General features: G+C 40.7%; 1 protein-coding gene across 1 annotated transcript in view; it reads left to right on the forward strand.

Moving 5' to 3' along the window:
• Window positions 1-6,894, forward strand: part of LOC144264418 (uncharacterized) — a 37,486-nt gene extending 30,592 nt beyond the window's left edge. The window contains exon 12 of the mRNA XM_077816176.1: window positions 6,505-6,894. Within this exon, the coding sequence (XP_077672302.1) occupies window positions 6,505-6,560 (56 nt within the window). The 3' untranslated portion in view covers window positions 6,561-6,894. The remainder of the gene's footprint in view (window positions 1-6,504) is intronic.
• Window positions 6,895-18,202: the final 11,308 nt, after the last annotated feature.

The following is an 18,202-nucleotide window of genomic DNA, read 5'->3' on the forward strand; positions in this document are numbered from 1 at the left end:
GCTTGTCACCTGACACTAGACTAAACAAAATACTTAGGGTGAGATCCAGGCCTCATTGAAATCAATGGCAAAACTCTCATTGACTTCAGCAGGACAAGATCTGCCCCTTAATGTTCTGTATGCAACAATCCTGTGTTGCCTTCCATGGCTTAGATAAGTTAACCTAATAGGTCGTCTCCTCCATTTCTAAATTCTATGGGTTAAATACTGAAATCCTTAACTCAAGCAAAATGTCCCTTGACTCCAAAAAGAGCTCTACCTTCAGGATTTAGCCTTATGGATACTTTCTTAGTGATAGAAATTACAATATGCTAAAGGCCTGAGGACTATTTTGATGTGTGGTTCCCTTTGCTCACAACTGAACTTGATGTCTGAATCTTCTCACCTTTCTTTTTTTAAATAAGTACTTATAATAAGGGTTTTGCATAAAGTGAGACTATGCAACCCTGTACTATGTTAAGTGGCTATATGAAGTCATTGACACTTCAGAAACAGTCGAACGATATGGTTGCTTTATTACATATTTGAATTTCAAAGACAAAAAAAATTGAGACAGTGAGATGATCACTAATATATAACAGACTATTATTTTTGTTACAGTACCTTCACATAGAGCCTTGAATGGAAACATCTGTAGTTATTAAATCTTTTACATTTTTTTTATATTTGCAAAGAACAGCTCAATTTTTCACCCTTTTTGTCAACTGGGAGCATTATTTCCATATGAAAATAATTTTTCTCCAGTACTTATTCAAATTACTTTGCTTACCGCTGCTCTATTTCCAAATTTTCATTAACTTGTATCCAGCAGTAGCTCCTCACTTTAAACTGGCACCATGTTAATACTCTGCAGTTGCATAGAATTGAACATCTAAAATGTACCAGTTGTCAGGTTGTTAATAACAAAAAGTAGCTGCTTTTTAATCCTGCTTGTTTAGCATGAAACTAAGTTACAATCATTTGTTTTGCAAATAGTATTGTACTTGTCACCGGCATAAATAAAATGTGTGATTGTACTTTAAAATGTAGCTGGAATTGTGGTTATTTGATTTAACTGTTCCATCTGTATCATTTGCCTATCTGGGATGAAAATCTAGCATTTTTTCTTCCTTCAGAATACTTAGCACAAACAACCATATGGTGTTTGTTGTTGTATAAGATATGAAACTGTGAAAAGTTCCCTTGCACTAGTCTTGCCTCCGATGACCAGAAACGATACAAATATCAGCTGGTGTAAATTGTCATACCCCTTGTCCGCTGGAGATAAGATACTTTATACTAGTGGCAGAACTTTCCCCAGGATGTGTGAGAGAGGAGGGAATGCAGCTGGGAGGCAACTGGAGAGGGAGCTTAAGAGATTTTGTGGGAGGGAATCTACAACTGGGATGAGGATGGAGTGAGGAACCTTATTTCAGAGGCAGCTAGGGAGGAATTTGAGGCAATCTTGTGATGAAAATAAATGTGAGGGAAACTGGGAGACTTTTCAAAAAACAGGAGGGAGTCTGCATCTGGGGGAAGAGGTTTGGGGACCTCTACATAGTCCGGAATCAGGATCATTGGAGAGGTAGGTGGGAAGGGTGACCCAGGACACTTGTATGTGGGAGGGCAGAGAGGAAGTGCAGTGAAAGAGCCTTAAGAGCATGTGGATGGAGTCAAGAGACAGCTGGAAGTGGAAATCGATAATAGAGGCAGGAAGCAATTCCTCAATTCTTGCTTCATGATCAGCAGAACACATTTTCGGTAATGTATATTGAAGGGAGACAACACTGGCACAGGGCAGTGTTGGAAAATAAAAAATAGTTTTAAAGAAACCATTCTGGCTACTGTTTCAGGCAGTGGGAGAAAGGAAGTAAGTGTCTGTAATTTACACAGCAGCTAGACTCAGCTAAGAGAGCACAATAAAAACCTCATATCTAGATGGACAGAAGAAAAAACAACATATTTTAGAAGGTATCCATAAATTGGGATTTTCAGAAATTCAAATTACTATGAGAATTACAGGTCAACTCCTACAAGTGCTGATTTAGTACTGCCCCCTCAGCAGCTTTGGCTAGTGGTGCTCCAGTTATTAACTAAAGCTGCCTCCCACTTTCTGGGCAAAATTTCTGAGGGAATGCAGTGGCAAGAACACCTTCTGCACTCGTGCAGGTGGTTTAGTGTGTGTAGCTGAATGATATGAAAGAATAATTTGTAATTTGTTAAGTTCTACATCTTGAAGGCTTACAGAATGTTGAAAGTATCAATTTGTATGTTTGAGTATTGCATATTAAGTGCATAGGGTACAAGATACGATGGGTCTAGAGTACATTAATCTTCAATTTCTGTTGCTTTCTCTGCAATGAGACAAGTAGTCATCCAATTTTTCATCAACTCTTTTCTCTCTCACCATAGCAACACATGCATAAAACAATCTAACCTTGTTATAGAAGAGTGGCTTTGTCACTGAAGAACATTGTATCCTTTCAAAGAAACAGCAGCTGGCATTTACACCGTCTTGTTTAATGGCTCTGATGTCTTGAGGGCTGAAGGAACCTTGGTCCAGAAACTAACATTCTCCCCCTCAGCCTCCTGTCATCAGTTGTTTTGCTTTTGCAATCCAAATGTGAGCTTCAGAAAGATGAAGGAGAATGTTTCATATATTAAATTCCAAAAACAAAGTTAATACAGCATTGTAGTTTGGATATTCTTTCTTATGTATATTTAAAATATCAAGTTACATTTCCCACCGCAGCCATAATTTGTACGAGTCCCATTGAGCACGTGCAGTTAGCTACACAATATATTATATACGGTGGTAAAGTTTTCTGCATTCATATCGTTACACCCCAATTCAATCAATTACTGTACTTTAAGCATATGCCAAATTACACATGTGAGTATTCCCATTAAGATCAATGGGACTCATTATGCAGGGAGCTAGGCATGTGCTTTAAATACCTTGCTGAATTGGAACTATGCAGTATGGCAAAGGTAAAATTGTAACAGGATCCTTAGATTGGAATTTCCCTACTTTTGAGCAATTCAGATCTTAGCTACAATGTTTTATTAGAATTGTTTTGATTAACTTTAATGCATTGGTTGTTTTTAAAGAAAAGCACTATGGGAGAACTATGAGTGCATGTTCAGAACATTTGTGCAGTGTTCAAAAGAATACACTGAACATTTGCTTTGATAACTGATCAAATTCATATAAATGCATTATGTATATGAGATTCAAATAAATGTACTGAGTATATTTATCTGTATAGCTACAGGTATGTATGTACACAGAGAAAAAAATACAGCTTTTACTGCAATGTGCACTTCTCCAAATCTAAGCTTGTTTTGGATTTTTTTTTTTTTTTTTACAGAGAGTGAAATTTAAGATTTGAAAAGATGGGAAAATGCTAACAAACATCATCCCTCTTCCACGAATATCTTCCAAAGTCTTTATTATTTTTAGGTACCCTTCTGTGTTCAAAGGGTTTTCTTCAGAAACACATAAAATATGACTGGTATTAAATGATTTACTGAATATAATTATTTTTGTTTATGGCTGTTTTATGGTAAACTCAATCATATAAAACTAGTGGTTGTGTTTCATAAGCTGTTGTGTTAAAGTAATAAATTGCAGTCACTTTATATTCTCCTTAACCCTGAAGCGTAAACCAATATACCCTTTCAGCTAATGCTGTAAATTACACTCCTCTGCTCTGAAGTTTGAAAATAAAAATAGCTAGGATGGGAAAGATGTGTATGATGATATGGTCTTCTAGGTTCTTGCAAAAGTCTTTACCAGGATGGCGGCTATAGGCATTTGAGGGAAGAATAAATCAGGACGCTTGTTTGGTCACAGTCACAGAGTTCCTGATGGCTGGAAGGCTCAGAATGTACTGTGTACAACTTCTGGAGCCTTTTTTCATGTTATATTCAGCAGAAAGTATTTGTGAAGTTTTGCTCCTATATAACCTTTTGGGGGGAGCGTGAGTTGAAGGAGAGTGCACTGTTAGGTTCTACTTTCATAGGACTTATAGAAATTACAACATGATGGAAAACTGAAGGTACAATTCTGGGATGGATTCTGCTCACTGAAAATCCCCAAGAACATTTGATGTGACATGTAAATATGAAGCATAAAATTGTGATTTGCTTTCAGCCCAGCTATAAAGGTGAAGGGTGTTCTTTAAAATCTACGTTAGATGATGTTTTACTGGCAGAACTTTGCAATTGCATCTTATTGTAGAAATGACTTCTAGTCATAGGTGTCTGTATTACTTGTTTTTATGATAATCATGTCGTCTGTCAGATTTTGTTTTCCTAACTGTAAAATGAGGATACTTAACTTGTTTCAAGGATGTTGAAGATTAATTAGCTAATGAACCCAATGCTGCAAAATTCCTGCTCATGTGAGTAATACTATTGATATCAAAGTGATTCCTCACAAGAGTAATGGCTACTCATACAAGTAAGGGCTTTTCAGGATAAACACTGAGTAGAAGTACTTTTATTAATTTTATAATGTAATGGTACTCTTTTCCTTTATTAAAATAGTTTTTATAGATCTGGTCTGCAGCACTGAGCATGTACTATGGGACAAATATTACAGCCCTTACTCACATGAGTATTCACACTTAGTAAAGGCTACTGTGTTGGCCCCTGTGTATAAGAAGAACACTGTTAAATTATACCCCAAAAAAATGATATTGTGTGAGCAGTAACAGTATAGAATAGGGGGGAAATATAGTATACTGCATATTAAAATGTTTCTGTAATAAAAGGTCTATTTTTCTGATAGACCTGGTCAAAAATGAGATGCAGTTTTCATAACGTTGACAAAAAATTCATCCTGTGGCTTTTCATTGGAATTTCTTTGAAAAGTTTCATCGAAATGGTGAATTTTGAAAAAGTTTGACCATCTCTATGTATGATGGGTGAGACGCATAATATTGGAGGCTAATACCATCTCCTTATTTAATTGCAATGGGGGTGTGTACAGTCTTCCAGCATATCTCTGGACATTCAGTTCTAACTCTACAGTATACTTTAATTGAATTTAAAAAGCATCATGATACTCAACCAAAAAAATGGGGGGGTTACTGTGTAAGATCACTATTGCAAGTTGCTGAGATGTCTAAAACCCCATTGACTTCTGTGCAAGCTGGAGGTGGTCAATATCTCTTGGGAGAGAGTCAGCACCTTGCAGGATTGGGGACTGAGATCTCAAATTAACATCAGGGATTGTTTCCTATTAAAATACTGTTTTAGAAACAAAGCACCTGTAATATCCCAAACTTAGACAACATTATTTGCCTTGTTTCAGAGTAGCAGCCATCTTAGTCTGTATTCGCAAAAAGAAAAGGAGTACTTGTGGCACCTTAGAGAATAACAAATTTATTTGAGCATAAGCTTTCGTGAGCTACAGCTCACTTCATCGGATGCATTCAGTGGAAAATACAGTGGGGAGATTATTTGCCTTGAGTTCAAAATACAATGCACTTTCTCTGATACAGAAACAGAAGATTAAAATGACAAAGGACAAGTCCTCGTCTTAGTTTTGCCCCCCTGCCCTTTGGACAGGAAACCTGCCCAATAACTCCATCTTGTGACTGTTCTTATTTATTGGTGCCCCGTTCAGTAGGTATAACATGGTCTTTGACAGAAAAGCAAAAGGACCTTTTCCCCAAGGTGTCTACAATATAAATTATCCATTCAAATTTAATTACAGAATGGCTAAATTATTCTTAAACAATACCACTGTGTTTTCTGGTAGACTCTTGCACATGTAAATAACCATGGATTAAAGTGGGTTCATGGGGGGAAATGATGGTATGGGTGACAGAGCAGCTGGCTGGGACCTAAAAGTAAAGAGAGCAGGTACCTCCACTCATACATAAGGAATTTCATTTGGCCTAATTGAGGTGCTGTACTAGTAGGAATTTGTCCATGCGTGAATTGTTTGTACTTTGCTTTCATTGTTTAGACAGTTCAGTGTAATGACTTTTCCCCAGAGACTTTACTCTATTACAGGTTTTACTTCCCAGTAGAGGCTTTTTCAAGCAAAGTTTTGTCTCCAAGGTTAATGCTGGAGGAGGTTTTCCCTTGGGACACTCCAAAAAGATTGGGGCTTTGGAGCCGGGAATGAAGAAGTTGAGTTAACCCAGTTAAATCTTCCAGGAGGGGGTTCCTGTGTGTCTGGAAACCCCTTTTTTATTGAGAATCTGAATTAAATATGCTGGAAGTAGAGGAATTTAGCGTGCAGTATTTTGTGAGTTTGTATTACTGTGTGTACGTGTATGCGTGCGCGCATAATAAACACTTGTGCGCTGATTGGTCTTTTTTCTTTGGGGACTATTTAATTTTCCTCCATAACAGAATACCATACACTCAAGCCTCCACATCTCACCTGCCTTCTGAGGCCCTCCCCTCATTTCTTAAATAAAAAAAGTTGTAAACATTCAGTGCATTGCACAGATTTGTTGCTTGTGTGTTTGTTTGCTCATATGATGTATTCCATATGTTTTGCAGATAATCTAGATTGTTGTTCTTTGGTCAAGGACCATGTCTTTCTGATTGTTCTGTAAGATACCCCACTCCAAAATAATAATCCATTCAAATGGCATGGTGGCATCATCAGATAAAGTTTCTGATGTAAGTATTACCTCTATCCTAAAATAAAGGAGTCTGCTGTTTTAATTTGATAACTTTAAAAAGAGCAATTTATATTTTTAATGAGGGAAAAGTTTCCTCTATTGTAAGCATTAACTCATAGTATGTGTGTAATATTAAAAAGTTTTATTATACAGGTGAAAAAGGGATGTGAATTATCCATACTTTATATAAATAAGACACTGTAGGTATTTATTCTGTCCGGTGTCAGATTATTTGTAAATATGCAATAAACATTTGATCATTTTTTTTGTCCTGTTACTTATTCTGGAAGCGTTCAGTTTGTGCCCCTCGTCTCAGTGAGTTATGCTCACCTGGATGCTTCAGTGACAGATCTGCCCCAATTTTGTAGAACCAGATGATTCAGAGGCACATGAGGCATTTTGCAGGGTTCTTTTGAAGATGTGTGCGTGTGTAGCTAGGCACCCTCTTGGCACACAGCTAAGGCTAATATTTTGTCATGGATATTTTTAGTAAAAGTCAGGGCCAGGTCACGGGCAATAAAGAAAAATTCATGGATTTTTTATTCATAAAAATTTTTTATTCATAAAAATATCCATGACAAAATGGAGAGCCACTGGGCAGCTGCTGAGAGCCTGGCTGGGAACTTCGGGTGTCCCCCTTCACCTGTGGCTCTGAGCTGTGGGGTCCCTCCGGCCAGGAGTTCTGGGGACTGTGGGGGTTGCCCACAGCAGCTTGGAGTTTGGGGGGGCACAGGTACCTCACAGCTCCCTGAAGTCATGGGCTTGCTGACCTCTGTGACAAAATTGTAGCTTTACTCACAACACATAACACTCCTCTGATGCTCAGCAAGATACTGAGTGGTGCAGTTCCAGGATAAGAGCTTCAATCTGTGCTCCCTGCACTCTTCCAGTTGCAGTTTTAGAGCATGGGGAGTCGGGGGAGAACAGATCAGTGCTGTCACTCCCTGCTCTGCTTCCTGAAAGCTGAGGAGAGAGTGAAGATTCATTTAGCTACCCATATGTGGGTAAAATGAGGTTAAAGGACTAGCCAAAGATCACACAATGAGTCAAAGGGAGATGAAGCCTGGAGCAGAACGCAAGTTTGCTGCTCTAACCACTAAACAATTCCTCTGATACAATTTGGAAATCATCCCCTGATACACAGCAAATAAAAATACCTACAATGAGGTAAAGGGGAGAATGTAGAAGATACTTCAGCTTGTGAAAATTTCCTTGCTGTTGTGTGCACCTTTATGCTTAGTAAAAGTATTAATGAAAAACAACCTCTACCAGCACTTGTAATCTATCTGTGGATACAGTGACCAATCTTTTCATCTGTTGTTCTGTGCTGCATTTGTGTAATTTTCTTATAGGGTCCCAATGAGGCCTGCTGGCAACATCTATTACTTGGCACTTAAGAAGAGGCAGAAAGAAGATGACCCAGAACTGCCAGCTGGAATATGCACTGCTGCTTTCATTTGAATAACCCACAGAATGTTCTATTTTTTTTCTTTTCAGCTTTTGTTTCAAGTGACCACTATACTTCATTGTAATAGATGCTTCCTGAATAAGCTGGGGGTAGTGTTTAAAATGGGGGCTGTCTTTTGGGTTTACGGAAGAGACAAAAACTGAAAAAAAAACCTCACTCAAAATAACTTTCTGTTCTGGCAATAAGAGATTTGAAGGTTAATTGAAACAACAACACATCCCTAGCCTTATTTTTCTATATAGTCTTTAATCTGTATAAACAACTGTATGAACAATTTGTATACACAACTCTCTTTACTATGCGTTTTTGGTAATAAGTTAGATTGTTGTAAGATGTACCTAGCTTGGTTCAGAATCTGAAACTTTCTGTTGGAAGTTTCACTTCCCCTATAAATCTAGGAAAACACTCTGATATACCTGGTGCAGATCAATGGAATTGTAACTACTTAGACCACAATTTGAGTTTGGCCTTTTAAGCCCATGTTAATATGTAGGTGCATCTTTTACTGTGGATATATAAAATCCCCTTTTTCCTAATCTTTGGGGTATCTGAGCATATTGACTTGGTGGTTTTGTTTTGTTTGGTTTTTTTAAAGCTAAATGGCTGGCAAAATGAACAATTTACATGTGGGTTTTTTTGTGAGCACTACCCCGTGTGGTCAGGGATCTAACCAGCAGCATCTAACCCTCTCTCTACTGGATAGGGAAGGAAAGTGGCTCTTACACCCCACCCACTCTTTTCAATGGCATTATTAGCAAGGGAAAAGCACAAACATTTTTAAACTTGTGCAAGGCTGAACCTCAGCCGAGGAAGATTGTGCTCCCACTTTAGGACATTGGAGGACTTTGTGAAAGTGCTGTGAAGTCCCCTACCATCAGTTACAAGAGCTTGAATGTCATATGTGGCAATGGGTCTGTCCTGAGTCAGACTATTCCCTTGAGAAAGAGTAGGTGTGAAATGTTTAATGTAGCATTTTGTCACCACAGTAAAGGATTCCATCCTCCCATCAGGAGCACTTAGATGCCCATGGAGCCCACAAGACTTCAAGAGTTGTGTTTACATTAGAAAATTAAAAAGAACTATCTGTTTCATTAGTTCTAACCTTTGGTATTAAATAAATGAACAATCACATTGCCAAATGCCCTGGCCTACTGCTAGTGACTGCAGTTTTGCTTTAGATTTGCTTGTTTGTGAGATAAGACTTTAAACTTAGTATGACAGTTAATATGTTCACCCAAATGGAATGCAAGTACATGAATAGGTCTCTCTGTGCAACAGTTCCCCACCTGTAAAATGGGGATAACAGCACTTCCCTACCTCACAGGAGTTCTGGGAGGACAAATACACTAAAGAGCATGAGATGTTCAGATACTGTGGTATTAGGAGTCAGATAAGTATCCAAGAAAGAATATTTAGTAATGTTTATCAAATCATTCAGTAGTAGTAATGAATCTCTTGATAACTGTAAGAAGAATATAAATAGTTATCTTAACTTTAGCCAAGAAATTGTAATTCATTTCACATCTTTCATTGTGCAAATGGATTGATTTTCAATACTACTTGGCTTGACCTAATACCCATTTTTCTTTTTCAAGCGATATTCCCCCGTCCTCCTCATACTAGGCTTTGGACTTCAAACCTTACATTCAGTCCTGAACAAGCCAAGGCACTGAATGGAGCAGATGTTCTTTGGGGAAAATCCACTCCTCCCCTGGGACAGCCAGTGCCCATCTTTTAACATGATCCCCCTTTAATCAATTATGGTCTCCAAATGGAGTTTCATCTAAGTCCTCACCCTGAAAGATGATGGTTTTGCTGCAATGACTTGAGGGCAAGTTGGTTCAAGTGAGGGGGAAATGTAAGAATTTGCATCTCTCCATCTATGATACAGACAGCACTTCCCCTACAAGTGAACAATTATTCATTCTAATTAAACAGTTACTAATTCTAATTAAAAAGAAACGTAAATTGTGGATCTCAGTTACTCAAGTTTTGTTTTAAAACAAATGTTTTAAAGGACAAATTTAATAGAAATGTACTCCTGGTGTACTTTTTAATACAGCTGAAATAGATTTGCCTTCAAATATTCACCGTCATTGTTGCAAAATTCTACTAATGGATGAGACAGCTAGACTCTGAAACTGCTGTATGATAGCGTGGTCTTGTTTCTGTGTAAGCTAAGGCTTCTTCTGGCCTCAGTGGGAGTTGGATCAGACTTTAGGTCTGTTTACTTTTTTTGCTCTTCCCACAGTTTTCACAGTGGAAACAAAGGGCATAAATGGCGTATGTATATAAAGTTAGATTTTAAAATCGAATCCTATATACAATTAGTAACACAGAAAAGGGGTTAGGTTGGAGGGGAGCGCAACATGCAATTCTTCTTTGTGTTTGTACGTGGCCCATTCTAGATGCATATGTGCCTCACGTGCGCAAATGCTGAATCTTTGACGGGTAGTGTCCATTGGGGCCACTCCTGTGCTCTGCGTGCCCTCCTCACGTGAAGGTCTATGGAACAGGGCATCCCCGATCACCCTCTGGCCGTCTGGGGCAGCGAGACAGAACTCTGCCTGGTCTGCCCACTGCCGCATAGCAACCTCTCTTTGTAGCGTTCTCCTGGACTTTGGCAGAGACTTGTTTTTATTTCAGTCCGTTTAATTTTAATCATGTGGCTCATTCTAGTGCAGAGGTGGGCAAACTACAGCCCGCAGGACCGTCCTGCCCGGCCGCTGAGCTCCCAGCTGGGGAGGCTCGCCCCGGCCCCTCCCCCGCAGTTCTCCCTCCCCCGCAGCCTCAGCGCTGTGCAATGCCAGCGCTCTGGGCCGCCGCTCCTGCCGGGCAGCGCGGGCGGCGTGGCTGGCTCCGGCATGGTAAGGGGGCGGGAGGTGACAGGGAGCAGACTGGGAGCAGGGGGCGGTCGGATTGGGTGGAGGTTTGGGGGGGGGGGCTGGATAGGGCATGGGAGTCCTGGGGGGCCTATCAGGGGGCGGGGTAGTCAGGGGACAAGGAGCAGGGGGGTTGAATGGGTTGGGAGTTCTGGGGGGGCAATCGGGGGTTCTGGGGGCAGCAGTCAGGGGACAGGGAGCAGGGAGGGTTGGATGGGGCAGAGGTTTTGGGCGGGATGGTCAGGGGACGGCAAAAAGGGGGTGTTGGATAGGCATGGGAGTCCCAGGGGGCCGGTCAGGGGTGTGGATAAGGGACAGGGGTTGGATAGGGGGTGGGGGTCCCGGGAGGGGGCGGTCAGGGGACAAGGAGAGGGGACGGGTTGGATAGGTCAGGGATTCTGAGGGGGGCAGTCAGAGGGTGGGAAGTGGGAGGGAGAAGATAGGGGGCGGGGACCAGGCTGTTTGGGGAGGCACAGCCTGCCCCACCCGGCCCTCCATATAATTTTGCAACCCCTGTTCTAGTGCCTCGGTACCTTCCTGCCAAACGGCTGAGCCCAAACCCGATTTCAAGCCCTCCCCATCACGCAGTGGTCTTATCCCCTTAACCTTTGGACATACCCATTTCTAGTTCATACACCATCTTCCCGTGTTCACTGAGGGTGCTTGACCCCCGCTCTGCCCCACGCCCTATCCCCAATCCACCCCTCCACCAAACCCCCGCCCTGCCCCGCCTTTTCCCACCTCCACCTCATTCTGCCCCCTCCCCACATCTCTTCCTACCCCGCTCCTCCCCACCCACCCCGTGAACCTCCTGCACATCGCTGAACAGCTGATCATGGCAGGTGGAAAGCGCTGGGAGGGAGGGGAAGGCGCTGATTGGCGGGGCCCGCCGGCAGGCTGAAGGGCTTGGGGTGGGGGAGGAGCTGATCTGTGGGGCTGCCAGTGGGTGCTAAGCACCCACTGTTTTTTCCCCATGGGTGCTCCAGCCCCAGAGCACCCACAGAGTTAGCACCTATTGTATCTCAAGACTCCAAAAAGGGACTATCCCCACAAAAACTCCCATTCCTTCAGTGTCCCAGTAAGCACAGACTCTCCCCCAAAAGCTTCCTTGGCCAGTATTGAGAAGGGATATCCAGGTCTCTGCCCCTTTGGCAAGCCATCAGTCCCACAAATTGAAGTCTGTACTCACAGTGGCCTTGGCAGTAAAGCTTGGTACCACCTCTACCTTCTTAAGGCAGGGCACAAGTGAGCATGGTAGCAAGGGTAATTTACAGCACCCATCCTCTTCCCCAGAGCAGGAAAAACCTAACGAGGGGAAAAGATTAATGGGCCATTTGAATCTTCTAAATCTCAGGGAAAGGCCTGATCAGGCTAGTCTGACAGGCCCTTTGACTCCTCCAGCACATCTGAAGCCAAGTCAACCCCAGTACCAAAGACTGGCACTAGTAAGGGCTCCCTCTCAGCTCTGGTACTAGGGTTACCAGATAGCAACTGTGAAAAAATGGAACAGGGGATGGGGGGTAACAGCTGCCTATATAAGAAAAAGTCCCCAAAAATGGGACTGTCCCTTTAAAAACAGGATGGATGGTCACCCTACTAGTACTGATATCAAGATTCCACCGCTCCTCCCCAGCCAGAACGGGACTAAGTTCTAGTCTCCAGGTCTTAGCTGTGCCTGTGGATCTATTATTAACTACAGATCTAGAGTCCTGACACCAATCACAGTGCGGATGTTACTGGTGCTGGCTTCTCTACTGCTGGGAAAATATAAGAAGTCCCCAGCACCAGTTCTCTCCCTTCTACTCTTCAAAGATTGTTTCTTCAAATATAAACAAGCATAAACCATTCTGATCTGACAGACAGCAGGAGTATTTCATTTGAAAAGTAACATCAACTTGCCCAAGATCACACACGGAATTTGTGGTAGAGAAGGAAACTGAGCGTAGATTTCCCAAATCCCAGACTAACATCCAGACCCAAACTTCATCCAAAGTGTGGGTGTGTTTAGAGCCAGAGGTTGGGCTAGGGCTATTTCTATATCAAATCTTTTTGCACTGAACCTAACTCCCATTAAAATCAATGGGAGTTAGGTGCCTCAGTACTATTAAAAATCTGGGCCTCTGGGCCTTACTTCTCCCAACTGTATAATGGGTGTAATACCACATCTCTACTTCAATGGGGTGGTGTGAGGATAAATACATTTAAGACTGTGAGGGGCTCAGATACTAGGCAGTGGAGGCATATATGTACCTTTGACAGACTGACATATACAACTGGGGGCAGGTGAGGCCAGAAGTGGGAACTAGCTAGCAATTTGAATTCTGTACACACACAGTAATTATTTGATTTTCCCTCCCCCCAGTGCCTCCAAATTTGACATGCTTCTGGGTACAATGGGCTAGATTTATCCCTGGTGCAGTATAATGCAGCTGACTTCAATGGAGGAATGACAGCGCTTAATTTGGTCCAGTTCGATCAGCAAGGGCTTGATGCTGTTTCTATGGAAAATCAACAGCGAAACACCCATTGACTTCAATACCAGCATGACCAGACCCAAAGTACTGCAGGTAGTTGGAGATCTAGTAGCCTGTTCACTTTAGGGCAGGAATTCAATACAGTAAAATACTAAAACAATCTTAAGGGTATATTGTAATGGAGAATCCTCTTCAGAATACACTGCTTTCCAAAATCCATAACTTATTTAGGCACTTGGATGCCACAGTCATGGATCTGGAGTAAGAACGTAAATGGATTTTTCATTCATTTCATAGCTGGAGACATGGATTTGATTTGGTCTAAACATTTGCTAGTGAGATTTGTTTTATGTCTAAGCTTCTACCAACTTTAATCAGTAAAATAAAAGTTTATACTGGCTGTATAAACACACACAGTTCCTCAAAAGCCAAGATGAACCAATGCAAACTCTGCCTTGAGAATGTACTGTTATTCTTTATATTGTGTTAGTATCTAGGAGCACTAGTCATACACCAGGACTCCATTGTGCTAGCATTGTACAAACAGAACAAAAAGTTAGTACCTACCCCCCAAAGAGCTTACAAATCCCTCTTTGTAACGTAGCTGAATTAATGTTTGTAATATGAGGGTTTGGGGAAGCTCCTTTTTCTAATTATGTTAACTTTTCTATAAAGACTATCAATTTTTCCCATGAGTGTCATTTGGCAAATAATATGCATTTTTACCCTCGCCCTAACTGTACAGAATGTTTTAGCAGAGAAGAACGAGGTTTCGGGTGCCATCTGGTGGGAGCCTTATAAATGTCAGTCAAATAATCAGGATTATGATTGTAAATAAAGATGATAGTAATCCGAGCGGTGGGAGGAGGGGGAACAAATCCATTCCCTTGTTTGTGCGTAATGTAGTTTTGTCCTATACAAGTTTGTCAGATGAGAGTGAGAATACGTTTGGTCTGACAAAATGGTGTTAGTGGAGAGCTACTCTTCATGGAGTCCCACTAATTTTGTAGCCAGTTGCAGGAGTGGAACTCTAATTCCTGAAATATATAATCAAAATCCTCATGGGAATAGGTGTTACATACAGCAGCTAAATTATAAAATCTCCCTCTGGGAGGTAAGGGATTGAATGGGCAGAGAGGGCATTTCAATGTACCTGATCCCTATTGCAATATGATTTTGTGTAACTACAATGGAAAAATGTAGGTAACTTTTACAATTGTTACAAATCATGAGCTTCTTGGTGATATAACTACAGGCTAATTATTTACCACTCTCCTTTTCCTTCCACATCTCTGTCTATATATTTGTATTAAAAAATCATTTAGAAATAAAAGTGGTCAGCTCTCTGGGCAGGAAACAGTAAAGGTTTGAAGGTAGCCAACTCAGTTTCAGTTTGAATGTTTCATTGCTAATGTAATGCTTTTAAGGTTTTAAATAATGGGCCAAATTCTGCTCTCCTCTATACTAGCAAAACCCCATTCAAGTTACAGGAATTGCCATGTGATAAATTAAGTGAGAATAGACTGTGACCTAATATATTTTTTGTCTTATGGTTTATAGTCAGGTCAGAAGCTTATTTTATAATATGGCAATTTCACATTGTAAAAAATCTTCATTGTGTACTAAAAATATCTCTTACAACATCCTTTATGTTAAAGGTATTCAAAATTAAGACATGCTGATTAAGCTTCCTATGCAGGGAGCATACGTGACCTTACAGAGAGAGAGAGAAATACGGGGATAAGTTTGCTGACGTGTACCAAGTGAGGGTTTGGAGCCAAGCAAAACAGCTTGTGTTCTTGGATGAGGAGGGTAGTTAGCTTCTCCCTGTGTCGTGCAGTTTAGAGAGCACAGATGGGAGCCTCAGCAGAAAAGTTTTTCACTCTGCAGCTAGACAGAAATGCTTTAATCAGACCAGTGTGGGCTGAAACTGAGCAACTGGACAAGAGGTTGTGCTTAGCTAAAGTTTTATTATGTTGGGGTTAATCATTTTAAAATTTATTTATTTGGTGAGTCTGTGCATTTTAGAGCACTCTTGGTAGATGACTTTTGTATGATTGTCACAACTGTAGCTCAGGTTTCAGAGTGGCAGCAGTGTTAGTCTGTATGAGCAAAAAGAACAGGAGTACTTGTGGCACCTTAGAGACTAACAAATTTATTTGAGCATAAGCTTTCATGGGCTAAAACCCACTTCATCGGATGCATGCAATGGAAAATACAGTAGGAAGATTTTATATACACAGAGAACATGAAACAACGGGTGTTACCATACACACTGTAACGAGAGTGATCAGGTAAGGTGAGCTATTACCAGCAGGAGAGAAAAAAAACCTTTTGTAGTGATAATCAAGATGGGCCATTTCCAGCAGTTGACAAGAATGTGTGAGGAATGGTAGGGGGGAAAAATAAACATGGGGAAATAGTTTTACTTAGTGTAATGACACATCCACTCCCAGTCTTTATTCAAGCCTAATTTAATGGAGTCCAGTTTGCAAATTAATTCCAATTCAGCAGTCTCTTGTTGGAGTCTGTTTTTGAAGTTTTTTGTTGTAATATTGCGACTTTTAGGTCTGTAATCGAGTGACCAGAGAGATTGAAGTGTTCGACTGGTTTTTGAACGTTATAATTCTTGACGTCTGATTTGTGTGCATTTATTCTTTTATGTAGAGACTGTCCGGTTTGGCCAATGTACATGGCAGAGGGGCATTGCTGGCACATGATGGCATATATCACATTGGTAGATGTGCAGGTGAACTAGCCTCTGACAGTGTGGCTGATGTGATTAGGCCCTATGATGGTGTCCCCTGAATAGATATGTGGACACAGTTGGCAACGGGCTTTGTTGCAAGGATAGGTTCCTGGGTTAGTGTCTTTGTTGTGTGGCGTGTGGTTGCTGATGAGTATTTGCTTCAGGTTGGGGGCATGTTTATTCCCCCCACCCACCACTGTTCCTCACATGTTCTTGTCAACTGCTGGAAATGGCCATCTTGATTATCGCTACAAAAGGTTTTTTTTCTCTCCTGCTGGTAATAGCTCACCTTAACTGATCACTCTCATTACAGTGTGTATGGTAACACTCATTGTTTCATGTTCTCTGTCTATATAAAATCTTCCTATTGTATTTTCCACTGCATGCATCTGATGAAGTGGGTTTTAGCCCACAAAAGCGCACGCTCAAATAAATTTGTTAGTCTCTAAGGTGCCACAAGTAATTGTAGCTCAGAAGCCAATAAATCTGATACAGAGCTACACCAGTTCACAAGGCGAAATAAACATTTTACATTCTGGGGTTCTTGGAGGGTGTTGGAAATTCCCATAGTCACCAAAATATCTCACGGGCACAGGGAAAGCTAAACCAAATTCTTTAGAAATCCTGGCAGATTTGTAAGTTCTATTTTCCTCTTACTGGTTTGGGGTTTTTCACTTTTTTTAAGGAGAGGTAGAGTTAGTAATCCATAAAAGACAGTCAGGCATATATTGTGTAAAACATATGGCATATGTGTCTTTTTAAGCTGGCAGCCACCTCCAGGGATAGAAGACTCTAGGCTTTGATGAATCATTTGTTGATGGATATGGAATTCATTTCCACTAGAGGTCACTATGTGCAAATGATTACGTCTTCCTTTTCATATCAATTACTTTTATTGGTTTACAGGAGAAAATTTGTCACACACTTTGCAATTCAAGAGGTTAATGGGGCCCATCTGCATGAAATGTAGCAATTGACTGAAGACATGACATTTTTTATGTGCCCCAATTAAACCACAGATTATTTCATTTTAAAATAAGGGAAGTTGGCTCAGCCGTGTACATCTTATATTCAAGAGTGTCAAATTCATTTCAGCCAGAACCAAACCCCTACTAACATTGCCTGACTTTAGGAAATTTCAGATCCAAATCCAAATGTCACTGATAGCCTCTTTTTTTATAATGATCTGAGCCATTGTTTCTGCTCCAAGTATCCAGGTACTTTGGGAAAGATTGGATTTTTGGGCCCATCTATTTAGACGGTAGCATGTGGAATGAAAGCTATTTTGATGCAGTTCTCATAGGACCAAATGCTGATGCCACTGAAGTTAATATCAGTAGAAGCAGTATTTGGCTCATAGTGAAGTTATGTGGAAAAAAACCTCCTTCACCCTTATAAAATTCCAGTGTGTTCCTACAGTTAGACAGAACCAAAATTCTGGCTAGAGGAGTAGATGCAGTATTTCTCCATCTTATTCATCAAAACAGTTCAAATATAACATATTTACTTAATGGTGCCACAGAGGCCATTTACTTATCCAAATTAAATGAGACATACTGTATATTGAGTATAGAAGCTTATACTTGGTTCATCATCATGGTATCTAAGTTCCTCCCAATGATGAAATAAATAGACAAGTAACATGTTCTAGGATACATAAAAGCTCATTGAGCAGGGCACAATGGAAAGATATTTTAATAGGGATTTGACACATCCATTTTTTTAGTATTTATTGGATATAAAATATGATTCTTCACTGGTGAGGAGTGGGATGAAAGGGAGTTGCGCCTCTGGGGAGAACTTCATTGGGAGGGAAAAAATAGATAGAAAAATGTGAATGAAAATTGGGAGTTCATTAAGAATAGTTTATTGGATTGCCAAAAAGCCATGATTCCACAATCAAGAAAGAGGACAACTTTGGCTAAAAGCCCATCTTGGTTCAGTGGCAAAGTGAAAGCATCAATTACAAATAAAAGAAGCAACATATAACAAATAGCGGG

This window comes from Eretmochelys imbricata, chromosome 4 (genome assembly GCF_965152235.1).
Source record: "Eretmochelys imbricata isolate rEreImb1 chromosome 4, rEreImb1.hap1, whole genome shotgun sequence".
Taxonomy (NCBI): Eukaryota; Metazoa; Chordata; order Testudines; family Cheloniidae; genus Eretmochelys; species Eretmochelys imbricata.